At 38.1% G+C, this 27,959-nt stretch overlaps 1 protein-coding gene across 9 annotated transcripts in view; it reads right to left on the reverse strand.

Annotated features, from left to right (window-relative positions):
• otofa (otoferlin a) overlaps window positions 1-27,959 on the reverse strand; it is an 88,702-nt gene that overhangs the window by 46,065 nt on the left and 14,678 nt on the right. For all 9 annotated transcript variants that reach the window (XM_019346139.2, XM_019346142.2, XM_019346141.2 and 6 more), the window contains exons 3-4: window positions 11,153-11,241; window positions 291-390 (exon numbers count right to left, since the gene is read on the reverse strand). In XM_019346139.2, the coding sequence (XP_019201684.1) occupies window positions 291-390; window positions 11,153-11,241 (189 nt within the window). The remainder of the gene's footprint in view (window positions 1-290; window positions 391-11,152; window positions 11,242-27,959) is intronic.

A 27,959-nucleotide genomic window follows, 5' to 3' on the forward strand; every position in this document is an offset into this window, starting at 1 on the left:
CATTTTGTTGCCCTGTTACTGCTTTTGTTTCAATGTTTTGCTGCCAATCACTTCAAAATGGCTTTTATTTTTTCTGTTATTTTCTCAGTTTAAACATCTGATATGTTATCTGTGTTGTCTTGTCGATAAAATATGGGTTTATGAATGAATCCCAACATAAACTGAAATAAAACTATTGAAGGCCCAACATTATAGGTTTCCAATTAAATGGAACATGAAAATGCTGTCTAAATATTGTGACTGGTTCACATTGATTTGTGTCTGTAGACTGTTCTAATGTGAGAGTTTACCTTTATTGATGTGTTGTTATCATCAATGAGTGTGTCAGTCAGCTCTAGATGTCCCTCTTCAGCCACTTTCTGAAGCACCATACAGAAAGTCCCAATGAGTCTGTAGGAAAAGAGCAACAAAGAGCCATGCATTGTAAACAGAAATCAAAAGAGTCAATAATGGCATTGTGTCACTTGTCTTTTGTTCCTCCTGTGCTGCCCATCTGTTTATCTTTGTTTTACATGCTGGAATAGAGCGCTCGCATCACTGCATTTGAAAAAAACACATGCAAACATACATGTCCCAGTTTAAACCTTTTTAAATGCAACCCTCCTTTTTTTTTTAAGGCTTTGCTTGTTTCAGCAATACAATGCCAAGCCAAATTTACTGTGTGTAACAACATAATTTCTTTATTATAAAAGTGTGCTAAACTAGTTCACCAGGAGTGTAGAGCTGTGAACTTACGATCGCTTTTTGCACATTATGAAAACGAAAATATGACAAAAGAAGCTGTGAATTGCTGAATGGAAAAATATATCTATCTATATATTTATAATATGTTAACATGTCTCTGTCTTTGTTATTAAAAAAACATTTTGCAGTTTAAAATTTGATTTGTCGTCTTGTTCCATATTTCATTAAATACATGGGATTTTAATGATTAACAAGTCCTGTGCCGGTTTCATTTGATTTTACACAGCATCTCATCTTTTTTTGGATGTAAGCAGCAGTGAACTGAGCTTTTTTGGCCACTGCAGGTGTCTAATTTGATCCATATCACTTTGGCACTCTTTCTACCTTTGTTGGACATTCGTGGTGACAGACAATGAGAAAGTACTTCACTACCTTTGTCACCAGCTCACTCTGCCATATGCTGCATCTTAAACGAAGTAATTAGTGTCTCAACCCCCCGGTTAGTTTGGATGTGTGCATCTGTGAAATGATTTTTGCTTCTGCTGTGATAACTAATTTTCACAGCAGATAAGCAATAGGAATTAAGTTTTGCTGCCTATTTTAAAATACTTTGCTATTAAGCATGAAAATTTCTAACAGTTAACACAAAACTGTTCCACACTGGTCATAACTACTCTGTAAATTAAACATCTATCCATCTACTATTTATTCTACCTATAAATTATGTCCAAATGAGGTACAGCTAATTCTTATAAAAGATACTGCTGTAGCCATGACTGCATTAAATGTGGATTTTTACTATAAAGACACTACAAAAAAAGTGGGTGCTGCACATGCATCTTCAACCTAGCCACAAATCAGATTTACAGTCAGCACATTTTCAGAATCGGCAACAAAGATTGACGGCACCAATTCAGTATCTGACGAAATGTGAAATATGGTCACATTTCCTCTTCTGTACCCAAGTTATGGCATTTAATCATGTCCATGAAAGTGTGACATCACGGTGAAGTCTACCGTTGGTATTTTGGGCATAAAATGTCATTTTATATTCTATCGTGTCAGACATCGGTGTAGTAACTTGTGCTATGAAGCTTAAATATTCATATTTGTGCAAACTGTGGAGAAACTACCTCGATGCTTTCCTGAGATATTGTGTTCATAAAAATGGGATTGACAGACAGACAGACTGATGATCCATCAACATAATGCTTTCAGGAGAGAATTTCATTTTATGTTATGGAACGTTTAGGAAACATACACAAAACATTTTTTGATATAATGCGTTGCCTCCATCCAGAACCCCCTGAAGAATTACCAACATAACGGTACCTCCCTATTGCAAACTTTAGATCATAAGATGGATTTCTTCACTGCCCAAGGACACCTCATAAAATGCTACAGTGGGTAGAAACTCAGTACAGTCCCCATTCAGGTGGTCAATTAGAGCTGCTGAATAATTTAAAAAGTTTCCCTCATAAAAGTGTGTTGTTCGCAGAGCAGTCAGCCACACATGAAGAACGTGTGTCCACATCGAGCCCAACCATATGGCATTTCTGTCATATACAGTGGTGACAAACAATGTTTACAGCTACACAAACGCGTACCTCAGATAACTCACAGACTGAAAATAAAGCTGCATCTTATATTTCTACTGCATATGTGACATACAGGGTGATAAATATTCAAAGAGAGCATCAAAAGGAAGGAAAGGCATACACACAAACAGCAGCCTGGATATGAGCCCGTAGGGAGATACAATATCATAAAACGAAAGCGTGGAAACAATAGTTAACCACTTGCCATGCACGCGCGCGCAAATACACATGCACACACAGAGGAAATCTGCAGGGATCGCAGCCAACAATGTGATCTTCACAACAGGACTACTGAACCTGACAAGTCAGAATAGAGTGAAGGACTGCAGTACGCACAAACACACACATGTACACGAGGACACCTCCAATTCAACATAAACCCCCCCAATACTATCTCATTAAATGAATGAGCTACAACAAAAGCAGCAATCAGTCTTCTATTGTTTTTTCCCCTTTCCTTAGATTAATCTCTCGTTCTTTCTTTACCTTCTGTTTTCACTTTGTCTTTCCTCTGGAGCCAGTGGTGATGAATTCAAACTACGGTAGAAAGTGAGGCTACATTTGTCAGCAGAGCTTCGAAACTTAATAATGAGGTAAATTTAGACTTCCAGAACTTGACTTCTCTTTGAATTGCAGGTTTTAAAAAAAACAAAAACAGTATGTGCTTCCCCTCAGGCGCTGGCAGGTGCTGCCTTTGTGAAAGTGAGTATCTGCCAGGCTCCCCAATGCATAACTCCATGCACAGCTCTACAGGCCTGACATGACTAAAGAAAAACGTCTGTGTGGATATAGATGGCTTTGTGCAGAAAACTTTTTTTCCTTTGAAGATGAATAGAAACTTCTGAGACTGAGCATTATTACTAATAACCCACTGCACTGTTTCCTTTACCAGACAGGGGTGATCAATATATCCAGTGCTACTTAAATGGTCTGTCATTTCCTTTCAACCCTTGTAGCACGTGTTGCAAGTGCTGAATAATTGAACTGAGCAAGGCCTATCATGTTCTGGCTCACTTTTTTTAGCACTTCAAAGGTGGCATTCATTATTGATTGAAGTCCTGCAAACAATTTACTTTCATCTGCTTCATGATTCAGCTCCCTTCCCTTTCAATTTGTATTAATTTTCCTTCTCTTTCTCAATTTAAGGTGTGACTATGGCAAAATGTCTGGCTCAGGTGTACTTGAGAAGAGGTGAGCTCAGCTTTGAAATGTAAAATATTTTTTCCAAGGCAGACAGAGGGTTCACAAAGATGCTCTAATCCACTGCAGCGGCAGGTAGTGCAGCTGGAGGATAGTGTGAAATGGAAATGTTACAGCTGACAGGAGTGTGTGATTTGGCCCCCGTGATCCGCCAGAAAGTCTCTGCCAAGCACTCTGCTGCCACTAATACAAAAATGAGCAGATTCACTGAACGCATCACCGGATTGTTCAAAGATGATCTATTGATTCATGGGGATGCAATCAATACACCCTGTCGCCTTTTCACACACGCAAATGAGCTTAATAGAATTTTTAACCGCAAATGATAGAAAAAGCTATTATGTCTTGCTTTATTGCCCATCAGCATGCCATGGCAATCTGAGTGTGGTCCTGCAGTTTAGCTCCTTTTACTGCTTTGATGCATATACATAAAGCACTCTTACAGCTTTGTATCAGACACATTCCTTTGCAGGACAAAACAAAGAATTATATGTAAATGTGTTTGTTTTGACTGATTGCTTTATTTCAAACTATGCCAGGACAGAGAGGCGGAGTGGAAAAAAGAGAGAACATTAGATTTGTAAAGACACGTGTGGGGACCATAGACAAAATCTCCTTATTATTGACACAATTTTCATTTTGCACTGAAAAAAAAGCAAAAATTAAGCCAGGTTTATCTGTTTAGCTGTAAACGCCTCAGTCACACAGGCTGGTCAGCGACCCCTTGGTACAGTTGGCCACTAGGGAAATTGTATATTAGCCAACTGGTTTAAGAGTGGTTGCTGGAGATAACTGTCTATCACTGAGTGAAACTGGTCACAAGGAAAGTGTTGCACAAAATTCCTCCATCTGATTGTTTTGGTAGCTAGCAGATTGTTACGATTGTGTGAAAAACAGCAGCTAGTCTACATTTAATTGCTAGCTAGCTACCAAGGAGCAAACTCAAAAATGTGTGATGCAAACTGCAAATGGAGATTGTTTGTCTTCAAAATAAAATGTATCCCTTAATGCTAAAGTAGACGCATTTCAAAATGCACAAGTTTTACTTTGAAGGTGAATTGCCTCTGTTTCCATTTTTCGGCTTTAGCATTCCATTTCACAGCAGCTGCCAGTAACTTCTTGCAACCACTCTCAATTGATCAGAGAATACTATTTTTACATTTATGGATAGCTCAGTAGGTAAAGTGGTTGTCCCATGATCGGAAGGTCGGGGGTTTAACTTCACCTCAGGGGTACCCCTGAGCAAGGTACCGTTCCTACACACTGCTCCCTGGGCGCTGCACTGGTGGCTGCCCACTGCTTCACTGGGTGAATTGGTTAAATGCAGAGGAGTAATTTCCCTATGGGGACTAACACATACATATTATTATATATGTTGCTGGACAGGAAGGATCAGTTGAAAGCACCTAAAAAATTAGGGTTTTTTTGTCTTGCTTTTGGCTTTGTTTCCTGCTTTGTTTGTCCTCCCCTGTGTCCTCATCTGTGTCTAATTCCAGGTAGCCCTATCCGTATACATAGTCCTTTTTCCTTTGTTTAGGTGTCTGTTATGTTCCTGAGCTCGGTCGCTTAGGTTATTCCTTGTGCCTCTGGACCTTTTAGAATTCTGTTTATTGCTGATATTGAGTTGTCGCTTGCTTACCGTTAAGTCTGCCTCAGGCATCCTGCCTTTGGCTTCTATCTCAGTCTTACATTCTACGCACTGAGACACCACCGACCTCAGGTTCAGAACACTGAATATGCTATCATATAACCTGTCACTGTTCAGTGCTCAATAACTCCCACACAGTGTACCTCATGATGGGCCGAATATGAAAGCAAATCTCTCAGCCACATGAGAAAACAAATAAAACACGGTCTATATGTCACTACAGCAAAGAGGCCATTACACATCACTGCCCTTTCTTTGTGTTTTTGTAATGTGATCACATTTGTGGTGGCAGGGTGTATCGCACTGGCCCTAAAGTGTGTTGGTACAAACAGTGATGAAGTAGATCAAATACCCTGGTAATTAAGTAGCCTGTGGACATGTGGAACAGGTGCAAGAACAACAAAAGCTATGACTCACACTGAATTATTTACCTGTTTAAATGTGTGTCAGGTTATGCTTATGTACTCAGTTTTTACATTTAAGAACTGCCTACTTGTGGCAAAGTATACATTTTACTTGCACTCAACCATCTCCAAATGTGCTTGAGCTGTTATGAAAAAGTAAGTCGATGAAAAAGTTTCATTAAAATAGAACAGCGGGTTTTTCCCCCCAAGAGAAACTCTGGCTCGCATCAATTCTGCATTTAAATTGAATTTAATGTATGTTTTTTAAAATGGATCTAGCAGTTGCTTTGACAACGTACAACTGTAAAAATTGTTTTCATTGCTTAAGGATCAATGATGCAGAATTAATATCCATCTGAAGTTATGAAAAAGCTTTCCATAGTTGGAAAAAACATCTGAAAAAATGATAAATCTATATGCAGTGTAAAGAATGAGAATCTTGCTGTGTCAGAGCAATGGCATGCTTGCACCTATATGAATTTGCTATATTTTTTTTTGTAAACAAGACTCTATATATACACAGCCAATACATTATATATTCAATATATAATATGTAGTCAATATACAGTCAATTCAATATACAGCCATGCCCTGTTAATTGCTTAGATTCCTAAAAGGTTGCCTGTAGTTTGCAAGCATTTGCCAACTACTTGCCAGGTGGTAGTAAAACTGTAAAAACTGGAATGCAAACCAGAACCAGGAAATGTTCACTTTCAATGTAAAAGCCATACCTTACCATTGCAATTGAGAAATTTCTTTTACTTTGAAGGCACACTGTCTCAGTTTATGGTTTTTTGTCACACTTCTCTTTTTTCACTGTGGCTTGATGAGTAGCTGAGGAGTATTCGTAGACAAGCCGAACCGTTGCCCACCAACAATGGGCAACCACAACAATCTGCTAGCAACCAAAGCAATCATGCGGTTTCTGCCAACTGGTTGAGGAGTGCACATTTTTCCCCTATGACCAGTGATTGCCAGATGGTTGAGAACCAGTATCTAGGCCTGTGTGACTAACAAAGGTTAAAGTTAGATAGCAACAATTGGAATTGCATTGCGGCACCTTTAGTTAATGAGTGATTACATCTGATAGGCAGGTTATTGCATAATGTTGCTGAATGCGTGAATTTTTCATGCACTGCAACCTGGCATTCTTCCAGCGATGACATGGAGATACTTGCTCATTAATACAAACATAATGGCATCCCACAGCCTGCTTACACCTTCAACACATCCCTTTCTTCCCTGTGATGCATTTATGGTGCAGACCTAAAGTTATGTATGCCGTACTTAAGCATTTAGCTACGGATGAGGAGTGAGCATAAACTTAGTCATGTTTTTTTTAATTGCAAGATCATTTTAAATGAAACATTTTAAACAGATCAACAAGCATCAGGAAACACACAAAATGTTTCTGTGTAGTTTATTACAAAATGTATCCATGAGCTAAATGTACAGTTGCTGAATTTCCTTAGGAGAGGAAAAAATGTTAATGTGTGATACTGATAGATGAAGCAGTATGTAGTTTTTTTTTTTTCAAAGCTAAGAACTTCTCAGCAAGTGACATTTTATAAACTGGAAGTTCAAATCTTACATTTAAAGTTGTCATGAATTTTGAATCAGTTATTAGACCTTTACATGACGTGTTGCTAAATTATATTTTTGTGAAGCATTTTGCAAAACAAATTAAAGTATGGTCATTTTGTGTTTTTCAAAGGTTGCATGAAAATATCAGCAAGTTTAGTATAGGCTACACTGATAGGTTTGCAATGTTTAACTTAGTTGGCTAAATCAAAAAGTAGCAAAAGTAGCATCACAGGTCAGCTAATCTCTAAAGAGAGAAAATCTACTAGAGTTCACAAAACAAATTATCATCAAACTTATTTCTAAGTAATTTTTTCCCCACACTGCACTGCCACACTTACAGCTCTTACAGCTCCCCAACCCATTAATTCATGCTTTAATCCTGCTGACTAGGGCCTTATTCACCTGACTCCACATTCACAATAGTGATTGTCACACATCCAGAATAGTGGAGAAAGTTATATCACATGGTCAGCAGTCATGTGCTTGCAAGTTTCTCCATTCAGAGAAACTTGGTATTACATGTGGTGTTCCCCAAGGGTCAGTGTTGGGACCAAAACTTTTCAATGTTTACATAAATGATATTTTTGATGTTTCTCAAGTACTTAAACTCATACTGTTCGCAGATGATACTAACATATTTTTCAGTAGCGATGATTATACCGATCTTGTAATGACCGTAAACAGGGAGCTAAAATTAATTAAAAAATGGATGGATATAAATAAATTATCATTAAATATAAATAAAACTAAGGCAATGTTTTTTGGTAATTTAAAATATAATATAGAATTACCAATTACTATAGAAGGTGTACCCATTGATAATGTGAGTGAAAACAAATTTTTGGGAGTCATAATTGATAACAAAATTTCATGGAAACCCCACGTCAGACACATAAAAACCAAAATTTCCAGAAGCCTCGCAGTTTTGAATAAAGTGAAACCATACCTTGATAAAGATGCACTTCGTACTCTGTACTGTACTCTGGTTCTTCCATATTTTACATATTGTGTGGAAGTGTGGGGAAACACATATAAAAACACAACTAATCCATTAGTCACAGTACAGAAACGAGCACTGCGTATTATTCACAAGGCTGGTTATCTAGATCATACTCACAAACTCTTTCTTCAGGCAAAGTTACTTAAATTCCAGGATCTGGTTAATTACAATACATCCATAATTTTATACAAAGCCTTTAATAAACTTCTACCTGCAAATTTACAATCTATATTTGAAATTCGAGAAAGGGCTTATAATGTGAGAGGCTTTGGACAATTCAAATTACCCAGAACTCGAACAACCCGTAAAGGTTTTTGTGTGTCTGTATGTGGTGTGAAAATCTGGAACAGTCTGAGTTTACAACTGAAACAATGCAAAAATATTCATAGATTTAAATTTCTCTACAAACAGTTGGTCTGGTCACAGTATAATCAATGATGGTGTTAGTGTGCTCTGAAATGTCTGTTCTCTTACCATTGCTGGTATGGATTCCAAGGGGGAAAAAAAAAAAAAAAAAAAAAAAAAAAAAAAAGTTTGTGTGTATGTATGTATATATATGTACATGTGTGTGTAGATATATATGTATGTATGTATATGTATGTGTGTTTGTTACTTGTAATTATTATTGCCTGTTACCTGTGGTAACGCAATTTATAATTAATATATTCTGTATTCAGTTATGAAGGTTCTATTTGTTTTGCTTGGGCGTAGCTGCGGGAAGTTTATTGTTTCTGTTGATAAGTGAATATAGGGGTGGGATTTAATAAGTTTTCTTCATCCCACTCCTTTTCAGGTACATTTTGTTGTTTGTTTTTGTTTTTTGTGCACTTTATGTTCAACTTTATTGTTGTGCCTGAAATGAACAAATTAAAAAAAAAAAAAAAAAAAAAAAAACTTTGCTACTTTGGTGCAGTGTTGCTTTTAGCTAATGCTAATGTAGACATTGTTCTGCTCACACTTGTGTTACTGATCAGCCTAATACTGTTTTTACTGTAATTTTTTAATCTGTTAGATTTCACATCTTTGCTAGGGAGCATATAACTACAGACCATTTTGAATAGGAAGCTTTGCGTAAGTAGCTAGCTTGATTAGCAAGTTATGTATATCAGTTTTTCACTCTGAAGCTAACTTTTGACAGAAAAATGACCAGAATGATTAAAATATCAGCCGCTTCCCTATGGTGTCTTTACGTACAACAGTGTTAAATCTGACTGAGAAGCCAAGGTGACTGCATTCTTAAGCTGTAGTGACTTGCTAATCGTAGGACAGCCACACTCTATAGCAGGAGTAGGCAAATAAAGTTCCCAAGGGGCCGCATACAGAAACTAACTGGGACTGTTGTGGAGGGCCCCAACAATAAGCCTATAGGAGATAAAATAAATACAGAGGTGAACTGAGTTCAGCTTTTTGGTGCGGCCCTCCACAAAAGTCTCAGATTCTCATGTTGCCATTTGGGAAAATTAACCGTCCACCCCTGCCCAAACCCTCCTAAACTCACTGACCCTGAACTGTCATGCATGCCTGTAAAAATGTGTTTGTCTTTGTTTCAACTTCAGTCTTCCACACAATGGCATAAAGAAATCTTGCTGACAGTTCAAATCTGCCTTGATGTCGACCTGATCTAACATGTGACTGCACACCTGTCACCAGCATTTAGCTCTTTATTACACACAATTTACATGCAGCTAAATTCACACACTGCAGACATGATTAGGTTACATAGACCAACTATTGAGCTGGTGCTACACACATGTATTGATGCTTATGCACACACACAGAAGGAAGTTAACATTACTGTGCCTTATTAACTGGGTGGGTGGTGTAAAGTTTCCTCTAGTCTGAACCATATTAGACACATCAATCAGTCCATTGTAAGAAGTTGGGCAGCTGGTATAATTTGACTGGATTTGTTATGGACACAGTAGGTGGACTGCCTTACTGGTACAACCAGCCCATTACTTTTTCAAGCAGGACACAAAAAGTGCACAGCGCCATCAAAATGAACCAAAATAAAGGAAAAATTAACAAGAAATTGAAGAAGTGAGGAGAAGAGGGAAATTACTTAACTAGCCAATTTACGCACACAGCCTTGCACAAATGATTTTTACACCTTGTCTATGCAGGAAGTGTAATAGAAACAACACATTAGGAGAGCAGTAGTACATTCTGCTCCATTTCTGTTTATACAGGATGTATTCAGGTGACATGCATTTTGGCAGCTCTCAAAAGACATCACACAGGTGTGAGCATCAAGAGGTCGAATACATATCTGAAATGTAAGAAATACTAATGTGCAAGGAGTACGAGAGCAGTTGCATGGCCTAGTTGGACGGCTAGATTGATGAAATAGGAACGTGTTCTTTCGGACATGCGAGAAATGGTGACAGAAAAATAAGGCTCTTCTTTTTAGACAAAGCATTATAAGTTATTAGTGTCATGCTGCACCCATGATTCAGGTCAGATGAACCTCACAGTAATATTTTTAGTTGGTTCTCACATGATTACACCTCGTGAGGTTGGGATGTGTCAGTAAAAACATATTAGCTATGACACAATTTAAAAAAAAATGAAACATTTGTCTGATTTGTGAGTATTTTAATTAGTCTACAAGTCATGTCAGTCTTTAAACCTACGGATATTGTAAGGATTAAAAACAATGATACTCAAGTTTCAGTTGTATCATCAGCTACAGGACCGGATGTTTTTTTTTTAATGATTTGACTGTTTGATGTGTGTGTGAAGTGACAAATATGCCCGTTACCAAGACTTTAATGCTGTTTCATTACCTCTGCCCGCTTTCTGGTGTGATGCTTACTCGGCCCTTGCTGTTGTTTGCAGTCTGTTACATACAGTTGAGTCAATTTAGAGCAAACCCCTGGGGGAATTTAAGCTTTTCCTTCATTAGGTTAGCAACATACATCATGTGTCAGTCCGGGGTGGTCGCAGGTTGCAACAGAAAGGCAGAAACGGCAAACATAGACAATTTACTCTGAAGCGCTGTCTGGGGGGCTAGAATTAGTATACAGCACCATACCTGTTGGAGAAGACCTTGCTGTAATTGTACACTTGGATCTCTAGCATTTCGTTTCCATCCAGCTTGCTGGCAATGGGCCATCGAAATGTCTGAAAAAGAGACAGAATATGAAGGGTTAAAAAAACATGGTCAGGTTGCAGGTAATGATTACATTCAGCATTGATTATTCGGATTATATGCAAATGCAATCAATTACATGCACGGAAAAAAGTGACAAGTTCTGTTATGTTCAGAGTGAAACAATTAAATTGCTTGTTTTCTCCAAGCAGTAACCTCACAGACTGGCAAATGGAGCCATTGCATAAATGGCAAAAACAGTTAATCTAATTGCCACTTGAGGTTGCAAAAAAGTTCCTGCAGACTCAGATTTTAAAACTAGACAGCATTAAAGATAAAAGCATGTTAACAGCCTGGTATAGGGTTTTGACCTCAAGAGATAATATGTGACATGCAGTCTAAAGTGCTTTGTGTTGCCTGTAAAACTAAACAAGGGCTATGTTAATGTCAGGCTATTCCACTTCATCATGGTGGCCACATCTTTTATATGCAGCCTGTGATTTTGCACATTAGTTCAACTATACTATAACTTCCAATTCATCTGATTTGTGTACTTTTACTTTTATTAGGGCCCGAGCACTGAGAGTGCGAAGGCCCTATTGTATCTGCTCCGTTTCTTCTTATTATTATTCAGGCAAAACAAGGGCCTTTTTGAGGGCCTAAACATGCTCAAAAACTCATGAAATTTTGCACACATGCCAGGTCTGGTGAAAAATTTTGTATTATAATGGTTTTACACATGAGCACTGGGAAATGGCTCTAGAGCGCCACCTATGCTTCGTTAAATGCAGCCCTACGACCACATCGTTTGAGCTACATGTATGAAATCTGGCACACATGTGTATCATGCCAAGACGGACAAAAAAGTCAGTGGGCCCATTGACGCAAACCCAACAGGAAGTCTGCAATTTAGAAGTGAAGGTGACATTTTGGCTCTAATTTTGCCATTTCCATGCCTCGAACTTTTTCGAACTCCTCCTTGGGATTTGGTCGTATAAGCTTCATCTTTGGTCAGTGTCAACTACACACCTGGGCCATGTTAAATTGTGGAGCTTTTGACTTTTCGCGATACGGTGAGGCGGTGGCGCCACGGCGAATTTCGATGACTCGCCATGAAAATCGTATTGCCTCTCATTCCCTCATACATTGTCCGACCTGGACCAAAGAGCACACATATGATAAGGCTCCACCCCTGAACATATTTCAACTGCCATATTTGACATCAGGGACAGCGCCACCTAGTGGGAACAGGAAATGTCATGTTTTACACTTTGGGGTACAGTATTGTGATGGGTGACATCTGCAACCTCAAATTTCTCCAGGAAAGCCTTAAGGAGTTGGTCTTGGGTTACAGTGAAAACTGTGACTTTTCGCGAAAGGGTATGACCCCAGCAGCATGGCAAACTTTGATGTCTCGCCATGAAGAAACAAATTAGTATAACTCAATGAAATCCAGTCTGATCAGTACCAGACTTTACAGGCATGATGTCAGACCTGCCCTGAACAGATAGATGTGCCCATTGTCAGGAATACGCAAAGCGCCACCTAGTGGGAACAGGAAATGTCATGTCTTTCATTTTGTTGTACTGATTTTCACAGGTTCATCGTGGCCACCTCAAAAGCGGTGAATATCACCATCAGTCCCTCATGATGCTTCAGTGAGAAAATTGTGACTTTAAACTGAACGGCGCACCCTGGTGGCAACGTGGTTCACCGTGAAAAATGAAGTGGCTTTTGAGGGGCTTGGAAAGTTTAAAAAGTCTTGAAATTTGGCGCACACCTCCAATGTGATGAGGGCTATCTTGTTATGTGATCATTTTCCTTGAATAGTGCAAAATGGCTCCACAGCGCCCCCTACAGAATTTCAAAACAACAGCCCCTGCTCTGTGTTTCATGTATGAGTCTGAAACCTGGTAAGCTTATAGGAGATATCAAGATGTACAAAACAGTCTCTTGGAGCAATATCCCAAATCCAACAGGAAGTCAGCCATTTTAAAATTAATGTGTAATTTTGGCGACATTTTCCCCTCTTTTCAGACACCGTTCTTTGACGAACTCCTCCAAGCGATTTCATCAGATTGACGCGATCTCCTGTGCGTGGAATCTAAAGACCTTTGTGATGTTAAATTGCGAAGCTTTTTACGTTCAGGGAAACGGGGTGGTCATGGCGGCACGTGGAGTTTCAATCACTCGCCAAAAAGCAGTAATCTGCTGTCACTCAAAAACACAATGTTCAATCTCTCCCAAAGGTCGCACGTATGATGAGACTCAAGCTCGGAAATGTTTGTTATGCCATTTGTCAGTAATGGTTAGAGCGCCACCTAGTGGGAGGACTATAATCATGATTGAATAAGATGAAATGTTAGCTGGTGGTTAAATGCATGAATTCCATCAATGTGACATCAGTTCAGACGTGCTGGTTTTAGGTGTTGGGCGTGGCTCGGCGCGCGGGGGGTGCGAGGGCCCTCATAACGCTGCTTGGAGCTTTAATTTTTATATTGAAATGGCAATTATCAACACTTTTCCAAAATAAATTTTTCTCAACTGATTAATTTATCCACTATCTAACTGTTTAAGTATAGGCAAAAATAAAAAAGTCAACCAAAGTCCTGGACTATATTCAAGGCCCTATGTCAGCATACGTCTGTTACTTTGCAGTATCCTTGATTTTCTTTTTCTAAAAATCACCAACAGCTACAGAGACACTGTTCAGGAGGGATTTTTTTTTATGTTTTATTGATGTTTTATTCATCATGGTGAACATCTCCAGGTTATATTGCACCAACCAAGCTTACTGATAACGTTTTTTGCATCAGTGAAAACAAGAAAAAGCAGGAGCTAAGCAAAAATCCAATGAAAATGTATTTACTATCCTCCTGTTTGTGAGTCTGAGGATAGCTTTGAGGGATAACTGTTAATTAGCATTTTAAAAGGAATTAGCTCTGAATAACAGTTTTAGTATATTTCCAAAGACTGAAGTTTATTTGAAATCATTTTTTTTTACTGGATGACAAATAATCATCGACATGATATCTCTCTTTAAGGTCCTGTTGAGTGAAAATTATATTGCTGTCTATATGGAGGCTTAAATTGAATCATCTAAATAGATGAGTTGTAATCATTTTGTATGAATCAGAAAAGATAGTAAATATTGTCTAGATGCATCAGACTGTCTAATAAGATTTAATTCTTCCAGGCGCCTGATTCTTTAAGAAGTAGTTGTATTATTTTATAAATGAAAGCATTAAAAACAACATATATTGTGTGTGGGTAAAACATATTACTGTCAACAGATATCCAAAGCTTGTTTAAAGTGAGTTGGACTGCTATGATATGACTTGAGAGCATCAATCTTAATAAAATGCCGAGTCAAGACTGGCTTCAGACATCAGTAAAAGAAAATTTTCCCAGGAATTTATTCAGTCCTGTGAAAAATCAAGTGCACCTTATGATTCAGTAGCTTTTAGAACTACTTTTAGCATCAATAACTTGAAGTAATCATTTTCTTTATTGCTTTATCAGTCTCTCACATGGTTGCAGAGCAATTTTTGCCCACTCTTCTTTACAGTGTTGCTTCAGTTCATTGAAGTCTGCAGGCATTCATTTATGCAGAGCCCTCTTAAGATACTGCTATAGCATTTCAATCAGGTTGCAATCTGGACTTTTTCAGCCATTCTGTTGTAAATTTGCTGCTGTTCTTTGGATCATTATCCAGTTTCATGACTCAGTTGTGGCCAGGCTTTAGTTGTGAAACAGATGGCCTCACATTTGACTGTGGACAACTTTGGTAAACAGAGGAATTTATCGCCAAGTCAGCAACTGCAAGATGGCTGTGTAAGCAAAACAAGTCCAAATCTTCATGAAAATTGACCACTGAAACAATGTCCTTTGGACAAATGAAAGCTTAGGCACATCTGTCCAAAACGCATTTTTCCTGAAGTTTTGTGGTTTGTTTAGATGAAACTAAGCCGTGCTGCTATGTTCTTTTAAAAAATAGGCCTTCTCCTGGCAACCTGTCCAAATTTCCAAACTTCTTCAATCTTTTTCTAATTGTACTGTCATGAACTTTCACCTTTAACATTCTAAATGAGTGCTGTAGTGTCTGAGATTTAGCTCTTGGGTTTTTGCAGTGTCTCTGAGCTTTGCACGGATTGACATTGGTGTAGATTTGTTGGAACATCCATACCTGGGAAGATTATGGCATTGTCTTAACACACACCTAAATGCTTCAATCCAACAAAATGCTAAAGCTTCTGCTTTTATACAGGCGAGCCCACCTGCTGGTTATCATTTATATAACAAAATCATATTTTTTTCTGAAAACATTCCACTGTTTTTTTTTTTATGTGAAAATAAGCTTGAACAACCTTTCTTTCTTAAACCTCTAATCTGAACTGACTTCAGCAAAGAAATACATCCAAAACTCCCTTCAGGTTTGTTGCTACCAGCTTTACATCGGAAGAGTGATTTACTTAGATTCATTAATCCCCACACTAAAGGGAAGGAGAATTATAAAACACTTAGCAGTTAGCCTGTTAAGGAAAGTATGATAGATGTGGTAAAAGCAATTAATTGGCTTTTATAGCTTCCATTAATAAAGTATGACATCCAATTGTGTTGATTAACTATGACAGGGTGAGAGCAGAAGATAAAAGAAACAAAGGTAAGTTGTAAAGTTTAGTCCCATCATACATACAGGTGTTGATTCACATTCAGTAAATCGCCTCTAAGCCTCTTGCTGTACAATATGACGGGGAAGAGTCTTCACAAGGGCAGAGGGATAAAGGTTGCACAGGTGATTTAAAAGTAATTCACCCCTTGCTGATATGGGCCTCTCACTTAGGAGAACACTGCAGGCTGTCAGACAAGAGATCCATCAAGACCGTCCCATTAGCGAATCCCGTGGTTTCCACCTGCTACTGTTAGAGCTGCCTTCAAGGATCTGCGGCCAGGCTTGTGAGTGTGCATTACCATCGGTCCATGTATACTCAACCTTCAGGATCTGCAGCCTGTGTTCCCAGGTTTCAGTCAGAAGAAGCTAGTACTGCTGCTTCTTTCCCACCACTCTCACAGCCTGAAAACATCCTGAAGTGACAGTCCTAGTCTGAGGTAGTGGCTAATACAGCCGCGCCACATCTCATTTAATACTGAATCTCCTCCGGCATGTTTGAACAGCCGAGAGTGCGAAAAGGAGGCCCCAGCATGGTGTTAATGGTGCACAAATGACAGCGCGCACAGCTAATGCCTTATACACACACCACTGCATAACACACACTGCAACTCAAATGATACACACCACAGTGTGATTAGGAATTGTTTATACAACACCAGGGAGATTGGGCAGCCATATTAATTTCCCCAGAGTCAGAGAACCACACATTTTAATCAGTGAATGTAAACTCAATACAAACATGTGTATTATATGTCTAAGTGCTTGTAAACATTTCCTGTTTTCCTACTATTTTTTCGACACGCACCACCTTTAAGCATCTGTTTATAGCATTGTTATGTCTGTTATGTTGCTTTGGTGTAATATTCAGAACAACTTATTGCTAAAATAACACAAACAGGAATGCACAACAAGAAAGCTTAAGCTGTTTATGTTGCCTGAGGCTTTTGTAGCCACCATGACAGACAAAATGCTTAGAGTGGTTTAAATACCTGCACAGTACAGATAAATAAAATGAGAGGTGGGAAAGTGGAAAAGCTTGGTGGGCTTCAGTTGTAAACAAGTGTCTGCAAACAGAGCAAAGTCTGGTTGTGCTATGCAAAATTAAACTCTAAATTAAGCCTTAAAGTTTTACATAAGGCGATCCATGCTTTTTATTTCATGAAAAAACTAAGACTTTGATGTTATATACAAGACAAAGAAGATTCCCTTTTTGTGCTTCACCCTGCTAGGTAGATTGCATGCACTGCAATTTTCTTTACTTAGCTCTATTTATTTATTTAAAATGTAAAAGAGGCATGAATAAATAACGTGATTATGTGACAGTTGTCTTTTAGCCAAATGTTTAATTTTACTTTTTCAGGCTCGGGGCAATAAAATGTTAAAAATTAAACATACTTAAAAGAAAACAACCTACTGAAGATTTGCAGGTATTAGACTCCCTGCTCATGTTCACCCCAACCAAAGCTGTTGGTAAATTTGTTGATACAAGATTTCATGTTACTTATGGCAAATTTTGGCACAACTATCCCAGCGTCACAACAGAATTCAAGACTCATCAGACCAGCCAATGTTTTACTAATCTTCTATTCCCCAATATCTGTAGCCTTCCTGTCAGAACAGAGCAGTCTGGCCATTCTTCTCTTACCTCTGGCATCAACAAGGCATTTTCACCCAGACAACTACCCCTCACTACATATTTTCTCTTTTTAAGACCATTTTCTCTAAACTCTAGGGAGCTCAGACCAGCCCGTCTGGCACCAACAACCATGTCGCGGTCAAAGTCACTTAAATCACCTTTGTCTTCTTGCCTAAATGCCCTGAGTTGCTGCTTTGTGATCAGCTAATAGATCAGCTGTACTCAGTGAAGTGCATGGTGAGTGTACAAGACCGCTCTGAAAAAGTGAAGACTTTTTGACCGAGAAAGAAGAGGCAACAAAGTTACAATAAAGTGAACATCCTTAGAAAGAGCCCACAAATGTTAGCACATTCTCTAGAGTTTGATATGACCATCAGGTTACAGATGGCTGTGGAAAAACTGACACACAGTGGTGACAAAATCAAAACTTTAGTCAACAGAATAATGCACACTTTGTTTAGCAAAGCTTTCTTCTCTAACAAATATTCGGTTTCCTTAGCTACAGTAGATGTTTTATGTTTTTAAAAAAGTTCTTGTTCATTATTAATGGTAAATGGTAACTGGCTTTTCATGAACCAGTAAAAAAGCTTCAGGGATCAGTTGATATGATCACAGTTGATTTTTACTTTTCGCTGAATCTTCAGCATAGGTACGTAACCGCGAATCCCTCTGAAACGCTACAACATAAACCTACTCTGTAACCTGATGTGCACCGGTGTTCTGTAACACTAGTTATTCTGTGAGTTTCCAGCTATTTTTTCAATGCAGTTCTTGAATGAATCAGTGAGAGTATAACAGTCATAGCTTCAACATAAAGAATTAGCCTCAGTGTAACAGATGTCAAATTCCTGAAGGGGAATTGCAAAACATGTCAGAATGGATGTGAAGAGATGAGGGACAAATATATTTGCCTCTGGGGGGGAAAAACTATCCCTCATCAAAGAGAGACCAGAAGAAAAAAAAGTGCCAGGATTTTATTTGTTTCTCTCGACTGGCACTGCATATAAAGCACCAGGACATGAGCACAAGGTAATTAATGCTACGCAGAAGAAGGCTGGCCTGCAGCGCCAGACACTTATATAGGTTACGGCATAGGCTCTACAACGATTCACCGCAACTCTGTCACACTGTCATGGCTTTAAGAAAATTTTAATAGAGTGTAGCCATCATTTGTTTTATTCTTAACACTTATTTTCCTTCTCTGATGGGCTAAAAAGAGCCTTTTCGCAGAATTTCCAGAAGACATTTGGACTTCTTAAAGTGGAAAAATAACACATCTCTGTGAGCTACAATAATGTTTTGGTATGCACAAAACACCACAACCCTTCATTTGCCTTACTTACAGGGAATTCAGCCATGATAAATGCTATTAATTAATTTTGTATCAATGGTTTGATGTCAATTAAGCCCCTGTACAGTCACCCAGAATTAACCAAAAAGTTATATTAGTAAAAAAAGAACACTAACAATGTGTAGTCAGAACGTGTTATGGTTTGTAAAGTTTTCCAGCTATACAAAGCTCGACCTTCAAGTGTCAGTAGTCACTGTGCTTCAAACACTGACTGATGTAACTGCTGCAATGCGCCTACTCTACCATTCAGGCTGGCTTGCTTTATCAAAATGCATCACTGATTATGTGAATCAGGGAATATGTGATAGTAACCGGAGAAGCAACCGCTGCAATGATGTTTTTAAAAAGGCAAACGAACACTAATCTTATTTTAGATGTGCTACATTCTTTTCCGAGCTTGCCTGAATACTATACTACTACTATTCCCAGCCTCCCACGTCCAACCCCCTGCATTGTATAACGCCTAATTGCCAGAGTGAGACCGCTCATTAAAAGTGACAGGACTGATGTCACTAACCACAAGCCTTGAGACCACAGCGCCCTATCAGAGCGGCTAAATGCGAAGCTGAGGAAAAGCCATTACTGCTGTGATCCCACGCTCTAGCATCATGGCGAACAAATGGATGACCTCAGTTTTCCCTCCACTCACCATCCTTTTATATCTCATGACTGTTGCCACAGACACAGAAAATGAAAACACCTCCATTATTAATTACGAACAAAATATTTTTTTTAAAGCTCGCTCGCTACTAAAGTGAGGAGACCTGCACTGCACTGACAGTAGGAGAATTCTTCTTACAGCTTGTAAAGTCAGGTCAAACCCGCAGGCTTCTTACAATTGTAGTCGTCAAAACTTTGATTCTTCAGGCTTTATCCTTAAAGGGTAAAGGAGATAAGGGGAGACTGCAAAAAAATTGCAGCTCCATTACCAGCAGGCTACATATGCACCAGCTGCATCCACATGCTATAGCATTGAAGTTTTCCTGATGTGCCAGTGTGAGTCCACCTCTGCATAAGTACATCCCTCAATGCTAGAACTTCACTTCACCTACATACAGTAACTTAACCATAAATTTCACTGCTCAGCTTTTCTGTTATCATCCTTCTTTCTTTACTGTCCAGCGTGATTTTAATTCATTTTGATCAAATAAATATGTTATCATTGTGGAACACATGGTTATCTTCACAACCATGCTGTGTAAAAAGCAATTGACGGGTAAAACTAAACCACCAACTGATGATTCTGATTAGTACACGATCCGCTCTAACTCATTAGCTACAGTCACCGCAATTGGCTATAAATGAGAAAATTGGGCAGGTCATCTACTAAACGGAACATTGGTGGTTGATCCCTGATACTGAACCCCACATTGTGCATGTTAAATAGGAAGCACTTAGTAAGAAAAAGCATAGAAAAGTGCTTGTATGAATGGTCCAATGGGTAAATGAGGCATATTGTATAAAGAGCTTTGACTGCTCCAGGGGAGCAGAAAATCATTATATACAAACCAGTCCATTTACCATTTAAATGTTAGCATATACTTAAAAATTACTTTCTTCTTATTAGGAATTTTTTCAACAAGTAATACTGTAATGCAGCAGATTACTTTTTAATGGCAGTGATGAGAATAAGAAGACTTTCACTTGCTGTTTTTAATTATTTACTGTATGCATTTATTTGCAATCACTGTCTGGTTAGGTTTATTCACCAAATTAGAGCTCAAAGCTGCCTTAGAGGTTGCTTAGTTATGCTTAGGCTCAGAAACATTTTACTTTTCTTTGCAACATCCTTCTGAGGACTTCACCTGGAGCCATAACACTCCCTTCCCAGTTAAGAAGGTACATCAGCACCACTACTTTCTCAGAAGGCTGAGGCATGTTGGACTTGGGGGCTTAGTCCTGAACCTATTTTGCACCACCACACATCTATACAAGCAGATGCAAGAGAAGGGCCTCCTCTCCTCTTGAAAGGCCTGACTCACCCAGCAAACACAATGTTCCCATCCCCCCTCCCATCAGACATGAGGCTGCAGAGCAGAACCACCAGACTGAGGAACAGCCTCTGCTGCCAGATTGTTGAACTCTGGTGGTGCTCTGTAGTCTGCTGCTGCCAGATAAAGGTCAAAAACATGAGAAACATCTTGTATTTGCACTATCCACTGTACTTTAAATTTTCTCATTACCTCTGACAAAGAGCTTATGTATTTGGTAGCATTTGTGTGGGTGCGTGCCATTCTGTCTGTAAACACAATAGCTCGAGAAGTTTTGAATGAACTCTGATAAAACTTTGTAGGAGTGTAGAGTGGGGTCATGCCAACAATCCATTAAAATCTGGCTTGCACCCACCACAGGTCTTTAAGGTCAACTTAATGATTGACCTTAATATATAGGTCAAAAACTGAAAAAAGCCTTATTACATAGACACTGTCATTCTTACAAGTGTGGTTCATATTGTTAACACGTAAAAAGCACTTTATAAAGATTTAAAATATCATATCACACTTGACCTCTGACCTTTCCTAAAGGTCAGTAGATTGATCTGACGGTCAAAGTGATAATAATGCTACATAGAGCTATTTGAAATTATGACAACATTTTGGCATTTATTGAGTGATATAAAGGAATTCTTAATATCACATGACTTTTAACCCCTGGTCTCTTTCTCGAGGTAAAATAAAGTCAAATTTACATAAAATATGTTTCATTTTTAAAACTGTGCTTAAAATTAAGCTGCCTTTGTTCGTTATAGCAACATGTAGGACCTGTCGTGCTACCCCTATTTGATTTTTACTGCACTACAAACCTCTTAAAGTACGTTTAAAAAGAACAAAGAAAATGATATAATTTTTTTTTATATATGAGAGTATATAAAAATGAATGAATATGTACAGAATACATAACTGTCCCATTAAAATTAAATGTTGCCCAGAGAGTGAGCTGCCTTTGCAGAGGTTTGAGCTTCTGGAGTGCTTCTTGTTTATTCTTCATATTTTCTTATTTATTCTAAATGACACTGTGAATAAGCTCAAGCTGTCTGTTCCTTGCTTGTGTACATGTTACTCTTTCATGTTCTCATTCTTGTTGCCTTTTAATTGCACCCAATTACAATTTTGCTTCAACTCGTGCAAATATACGTGTTGGAATGACAATAAAAATCTTACTTCCAGCTGAAGTACACTGGTAGTCATTACTAATCGCACTGACTGCCACTACAAAAGGGCAGTTTGTGTCCATGCCTATATACATAATCCGTATTGTGTAATTTTTTGTTGCTTTGCCATGATACTGAGTTGGTAATGTGTGTGTTTGTGTGCGCATGTGTGTGTACAGATGAAACAGCATCTCCGATAAGCCGGTTCTGCTGAGAAACTCGATCTTGTTGAAATCACTGACAGCACTCTGCTTACATGCCCTCCTCATCACCACAAACCTGGGCTCAATTTACTTTTCCAATTCAACTGTCCATCCCAGTTTTCACTTCCTCTTCAGCTCGTATGTCACTTTCTCTGCATGCTTCAGTGTTTCTACATTGATCTCAGTCTAATTTATAGCATGTGTCAAATACAATGCCATGGCTGAAGACATGGTGACAGTAATTCAGTCAGAACACTTCATTCAACCAGAATTTGTGCATATTTATCAGTGATTGTTGTAGGTTGAAAATATGTTTCAGGAATTCCTGTTAATTCTGTTTTCTATCTTAAATATTACTGAGCTGTCTTAATTAGTAACACACTGAAAACTGTTACTGGAAATGTTACTAGTCCTGCGAGACAAGTGGATTGCTCAGTTATGAATTCAACCCTTCCCTTTCTCTTGAAATTGAATAGCTTTGAAGCCACCTAAGAGAATGTTATCTAGTTAATTCAGTAAAGTCTTATTTTGTTGTCAAGCTGGACTCTGATAAAACTGCTCTTCGTTCCTGCTTCTGGAAACCAGATGGTGCAGAAATAATTGACCACACACTTGTCAAGTAAAGGGCTTCACAACTCTTTAAAAATAGATGCTCTTGTGCTAAGAGATAGCACTCACGCCTCAAGTAAAAACTTTCTTTTTGCTGAAATGAGTTTTTTTGTTCTCCTTCTTTGCAACAACAGAAATTCTTCTCTGTGTTCATTCAGTGCACATTTATCTAGATATGTTATATAACAAATGACAGATCAACATCTCAAATCTGAGAAAGAAATCATCTTCTTTGATAATTAAAATATATGTGTTGTGTTATTGCTACAGCGAAGCCACCATAACATACCATAGTATAGCAAATATAAACTGAATCACATGTTTCTGCTTTATACATTTGCTTAACAAGGAAAAGATCTTTAACACTAGAATTACTGAGCCTTTTTTCCCTGGTGCAAGTCCCTACTACTAGATTTACTGGCCTGCGCAGATTTGCGTAAATTCCCCCCGACCTTAACACCTTTTGGCACCCCGCTGAGATTTTCACAGGTCGTCACCTCCATTGTTCTCCTGCTTTTGTTGTGCAAACACACCCTCCCCCAACCCCTAACCATGAGAGATTCAAGTTTTTTCCTTCCCTGCAAGGCTGCTTTCCTTCCTTACCTGCCTGCATGCCTGTCCATAAACATATATACACAGAGTTGTACATATATTTATATATTTATATAGCCACACCTTATATAATATGCATAAAGTCTAGTTATACACACAGACACATCTACATCATATATACACACACACACACACATATATATATATATATATATATATATATATACATACATATATATATATGTGTGTGTGTGTATATATGATATAGATGTGTCTGTGTCACATGTGATGTGTCTGTGTCTGTGTCACATCTACATCATATATACACACACACACACACACACACACACACACATACATATATATATATATATATATATATATATATATATATATATATATATATATGTGTGTGTGTGTGTGTGTGTATAACTATGTATGTGTGTGTATAACTATGTGTATATATATATATATATATATATATATATATATATACATACACACACACACACACACACACACGTAGATAGATAGATATGTGTGTGTGTGTGTGTGTGTGTGTATACATACACCAATATTTTTGAATACACGTGTCCATATTTATGTTTCCAGATTGTTTGTATAGTGCACTTTCTATACCGTGCTCTGTCCACTTTTTTGCAATGACAATGCAGATTTTCCACTTGTGGGACAAATAAATGCAGATTTGCTGTGTGTGTGTGTGTGTGTGTGTGTGTGTGTGTGTGTGTGTGTGTGTGTGTGTGTTTATGCAACATTGGCATTTGTTTACTTAGATCCAAGGCAGGCCAAACCTCTGTGTTACAACCTACATACAAAAGACAGACATTCACAATATATGGGTACACAAGTCTGTTTTATTTCAAAGTCTTTCAAACTTTGAAACAAACCTTGGTAGGGAACAGCTCATGAGTAAGTTGAAGCATTTCTACCAGGCATTTCTGAAAGTTGTAACACAGAGGTTTGGCCTGCCTTGGATCTGAGCAACTCTGAGTGAGCAAATGCAAATGTGCCAGGCCTCAAGGATAATGGGTGGTTTGCACAACAAAAGCTGTAGGAGAAACAAGCTGACGACCTGTGAAAATCTCAGCAGGGGTGCTTAACACCTCGGGACTTGCACCAGAAAATAAAAAAGCCAGTAATTCTACACTGTAAAATGTAATTCTAGATGTTTGTTATTTCAACATATTATTCTATATCAGTTTGACGATAGATGACTGAAGTTGTTGTTATAACATAGAATTACAAGTTAAAAACGTCCCAATTACACCAAAAAAAGCTAACTTGAAAACTCATGTCCAGCTAAATCAGCAACTTATGTGAACTTGACAATGTGGGTAAGTTGAGCACAGCAGGATTCAAAACTGCCTCACGTGACTGCTACCGAGGTGCATCATGGGGAATTGGCGGTTAACGACATGCTCACTTTACTTGGACGTTTTCTAATCGTCTTCTTTGGAATATGCTTTCAAGGTGAGTAACATTGGTTATAACTATAAGGAAAGAGAGCTACAAAAGTTGGAACATGTTTTGAATCTATGGCATGATGTGTGTTTTTCTCTTTTACCGAAATGTTTGCTTTAGCTAATGTAGCTTTAGCGGACAAGGTCCAGCTTGTATGTCATGACCAAACTTGAGCTAATAAACTGACATATGGCCTTTTTTATGGGTTTAATGTGGCACTGACCAAATCACAAGTATTGTGCCGCTAGCTTTAAGGCTGTGCACTCAACCACTGTTGCGATATTAGCAAGCTAACTCAGCTAATTAATAAAGCTTATTTCATATTGTCTCTGTGCTTGTAAATTTCTTTCAAGTTCACAGGCTGTTGTATTTTGGTGGAAGTTCATTTTGGCAATATTTCAATAACTGGCTGGGTTCAAAAAGAACTTTTTGGCAGGACTCGGATGCTTGTTGTCATCTGTTTACCCCTATGTAATCACTTAAGTTGTTATGAACTGCTGCATGCTAAGCTGCAAGAGTGCACTGAGGACTGAGACAAAATATGGTCTACAAACCAGCATTATATTAGTTTTTATCAGATAGTCCTCCAGTGTGTTTAGTTTTTGCTTTAATTCTATTGTGCAGTTATTTGTTACCCTGAAATGCTTTATGCTTAACAACAGCTCACTATTTTGACTTATTTTTGAACTCTTGTGATCAGTATGACTAGTTTGTGTGAGTTTCCATACTAAAAGAGCTGTAGTGATAAAATAATTGGCATCAGAGACACTGATTTTTGGCATGGTATACTGCAGAAGTTTGTTTTTTTTTTTTTGCATAATTTACCTTTTAATTAAACTGCATTCTCTGTATTGTAACAAAACTAACATTGTTTATATGTCAGAAAATTAGCAAACATGAATAAATGGCGAAAACAATATAATTATAACATATATTTTTATTTTACTTATTTTAGGTCTGTGAAGCCAAACTTGATGCTGGGGATTTATTTTTGTCAGTGGAGTCAAATGGTAAGTTACAATTTGTGCATTTTGTCATACTGGAAACACCACAGATTATATTGTAACTTAATAGCTCTGTAGAACAAATGATATAAAGATTGTAGTGTCAGGGTACTTCTTAAGAAGTAATATGGCACTATTGATGATCACATGCAGGTGGCATAAACTAAATATTCAGACCTGTTACCAACAAGTGATTCATTAACAAAAGCAATGGAGCAGACTGTTTAGGTTCTTGTGGTTGTAATAACATCCATAACTGCAAGTTTGTCATTAATTTATTTTCACAGGTCTAGATGATCACATCTGTCTTTGTCATTTAAATGAGGTGGACTTGCAAACTTTGCACTCTTTTGGGTAAATTGCTGTCCACTACATATACACAGAATGTGCACAGTATTTCAGATCTAAAAAGGGAGTATGTAATGGACTTGCTGGCTTTAATGTAAAAAGCCTGTTGTGTAACTTTAATGAGGCAGTTGGACTAAAACAGTATTGCTCATCAAGGTAAACATCTGAGGAATAAGGAAATTGTTACTTGTCCTTTTACTCAGTGTTCTTTTAATCGCACGTTTACTAAAGTTTTACATCACATAAGTCATTTTCACAATCATTCTACTTTAAAAGATTTCAAGACAGAGCTTATTGTTCTCTGAACTTCCTTGTTTGCTGAACGGCAGGTAAAGTGCATCTTTTTGTTTGTTTGCTTTTGTGTGTTTGTGTTTTCTCTAATGGGCCTCAGATGACTGTTTGCTTAAATTTGGGTCTCAAAGAATCTTTTTTTTATTCTGCCTGTACTCTCCACCCCTCTTCTTCTATTGCTCAGGTTGAAGCAGAATTTGCCCGTCTTACATCTGTTGACCTGAAAGGGTTCCTTTTTGCTGTGCTTGACCATTATGGAGAGGTTCGTGGAGCTGTACAAAATCAAGAGCGGCATAGGAGGGCTAACTAGGCTCATAAAATGCTTCGGAGATGATGTAAGTGTTCAACTGCGAAATGTTCTCCTTTGTTTAAGTTTTAGGTTATCCAGTTCAACTGATGAACTCACTGAAAGAAAGCTGATAAGTAAAGTCTGTCATCATATTTCACAACTGGACATTTAGTGTGGTAACTTTTACAGAATCTGTGTATATTGGTGGTAGGTTGGATATCATATTCTACTTGAATGTCCTGATAAGCCTGATTCAAAATCTCCAATGATAATCATATATTGATGGAATTATGTATCAAAAAGCTGTGAATTTGGAGCTGTCTACATGCTTCATAAACACTGTTTAAAAAGTGTTTTTGTTTTCTTTTTGACTTCTTTGACCAGAGCCCTACACAAAGGAAGAGGACAGAGGACCTCATTTTCTAAAGGAAGAGCCCTCACACACTTTCAAGACTGTGAAGGTTAGCATTGTTTCTTTTAGTAAATTTAATAATGACAGCACCACAGTGGATTTTAAATGAAACATGTGGCATCTATGAAACAATAGATGCCACATGATAACATGTGTACTTTTTCCTCACCAAATGTATTATTACAAGATCTTTGACACTGGATTTGGTCTGGGTTTCAGAGAAACTAACTGGCAAGCTAGCATTGATATTATTAGTGTCTTGTGTTTATTCATGTCTTCACCAGGGTCTTTGACATTTCGCTGCTGTACTGTTCACTTCAGCTTTACGTTTGATTTCTCACATTGTATATTGTAATGGCAGAGATATTAGGATATTTAAGGGGCTGCAGTGGCTGCTACAGCTGTGGGGGGCAATACTTTGGTGAAATGTCCTGGACCCTGGAAAAGAGACTGTGTAGACTGGGTAAGCAATTAAAGGTTACTGGCCGAGAGTCATTGGGCAGCTGGGTAAAGGTGGATGTTGATATTCAGTGCCAATTATGCAACCTGTTCAGCCACGTCTATATGCTCTTTTTTCATGCTGTTAATATAGGGGGAAAAATAAACTTTAATCAATAAACTGATTAAAGAAGCATTGTCTATGGAGCCACAATCTGATCCTGTAGTGTAGCTGCAGTTTGCACATTTCATGTATTCTCAGCCAGATTTGGTTTAGAGCACAGCCAATATTTAGCATAACTAGATTTAAAT

This window comes from Oreochromis niloticus, linkage group LG15, assembly GCF_001858045.2.
Source record: "Oreochromis niloticus isolate F11D_XX linkage group LG15, O_niloticus_UMD_NMBU, whole genome shotgun sequence".
NCBI classification, from domain to species: Eukaryota; Metazoa; Chordata; class Actinopteri; order Cichliformes; family Cichlidae; genus Oreochromis; species Oreochromis niloticus.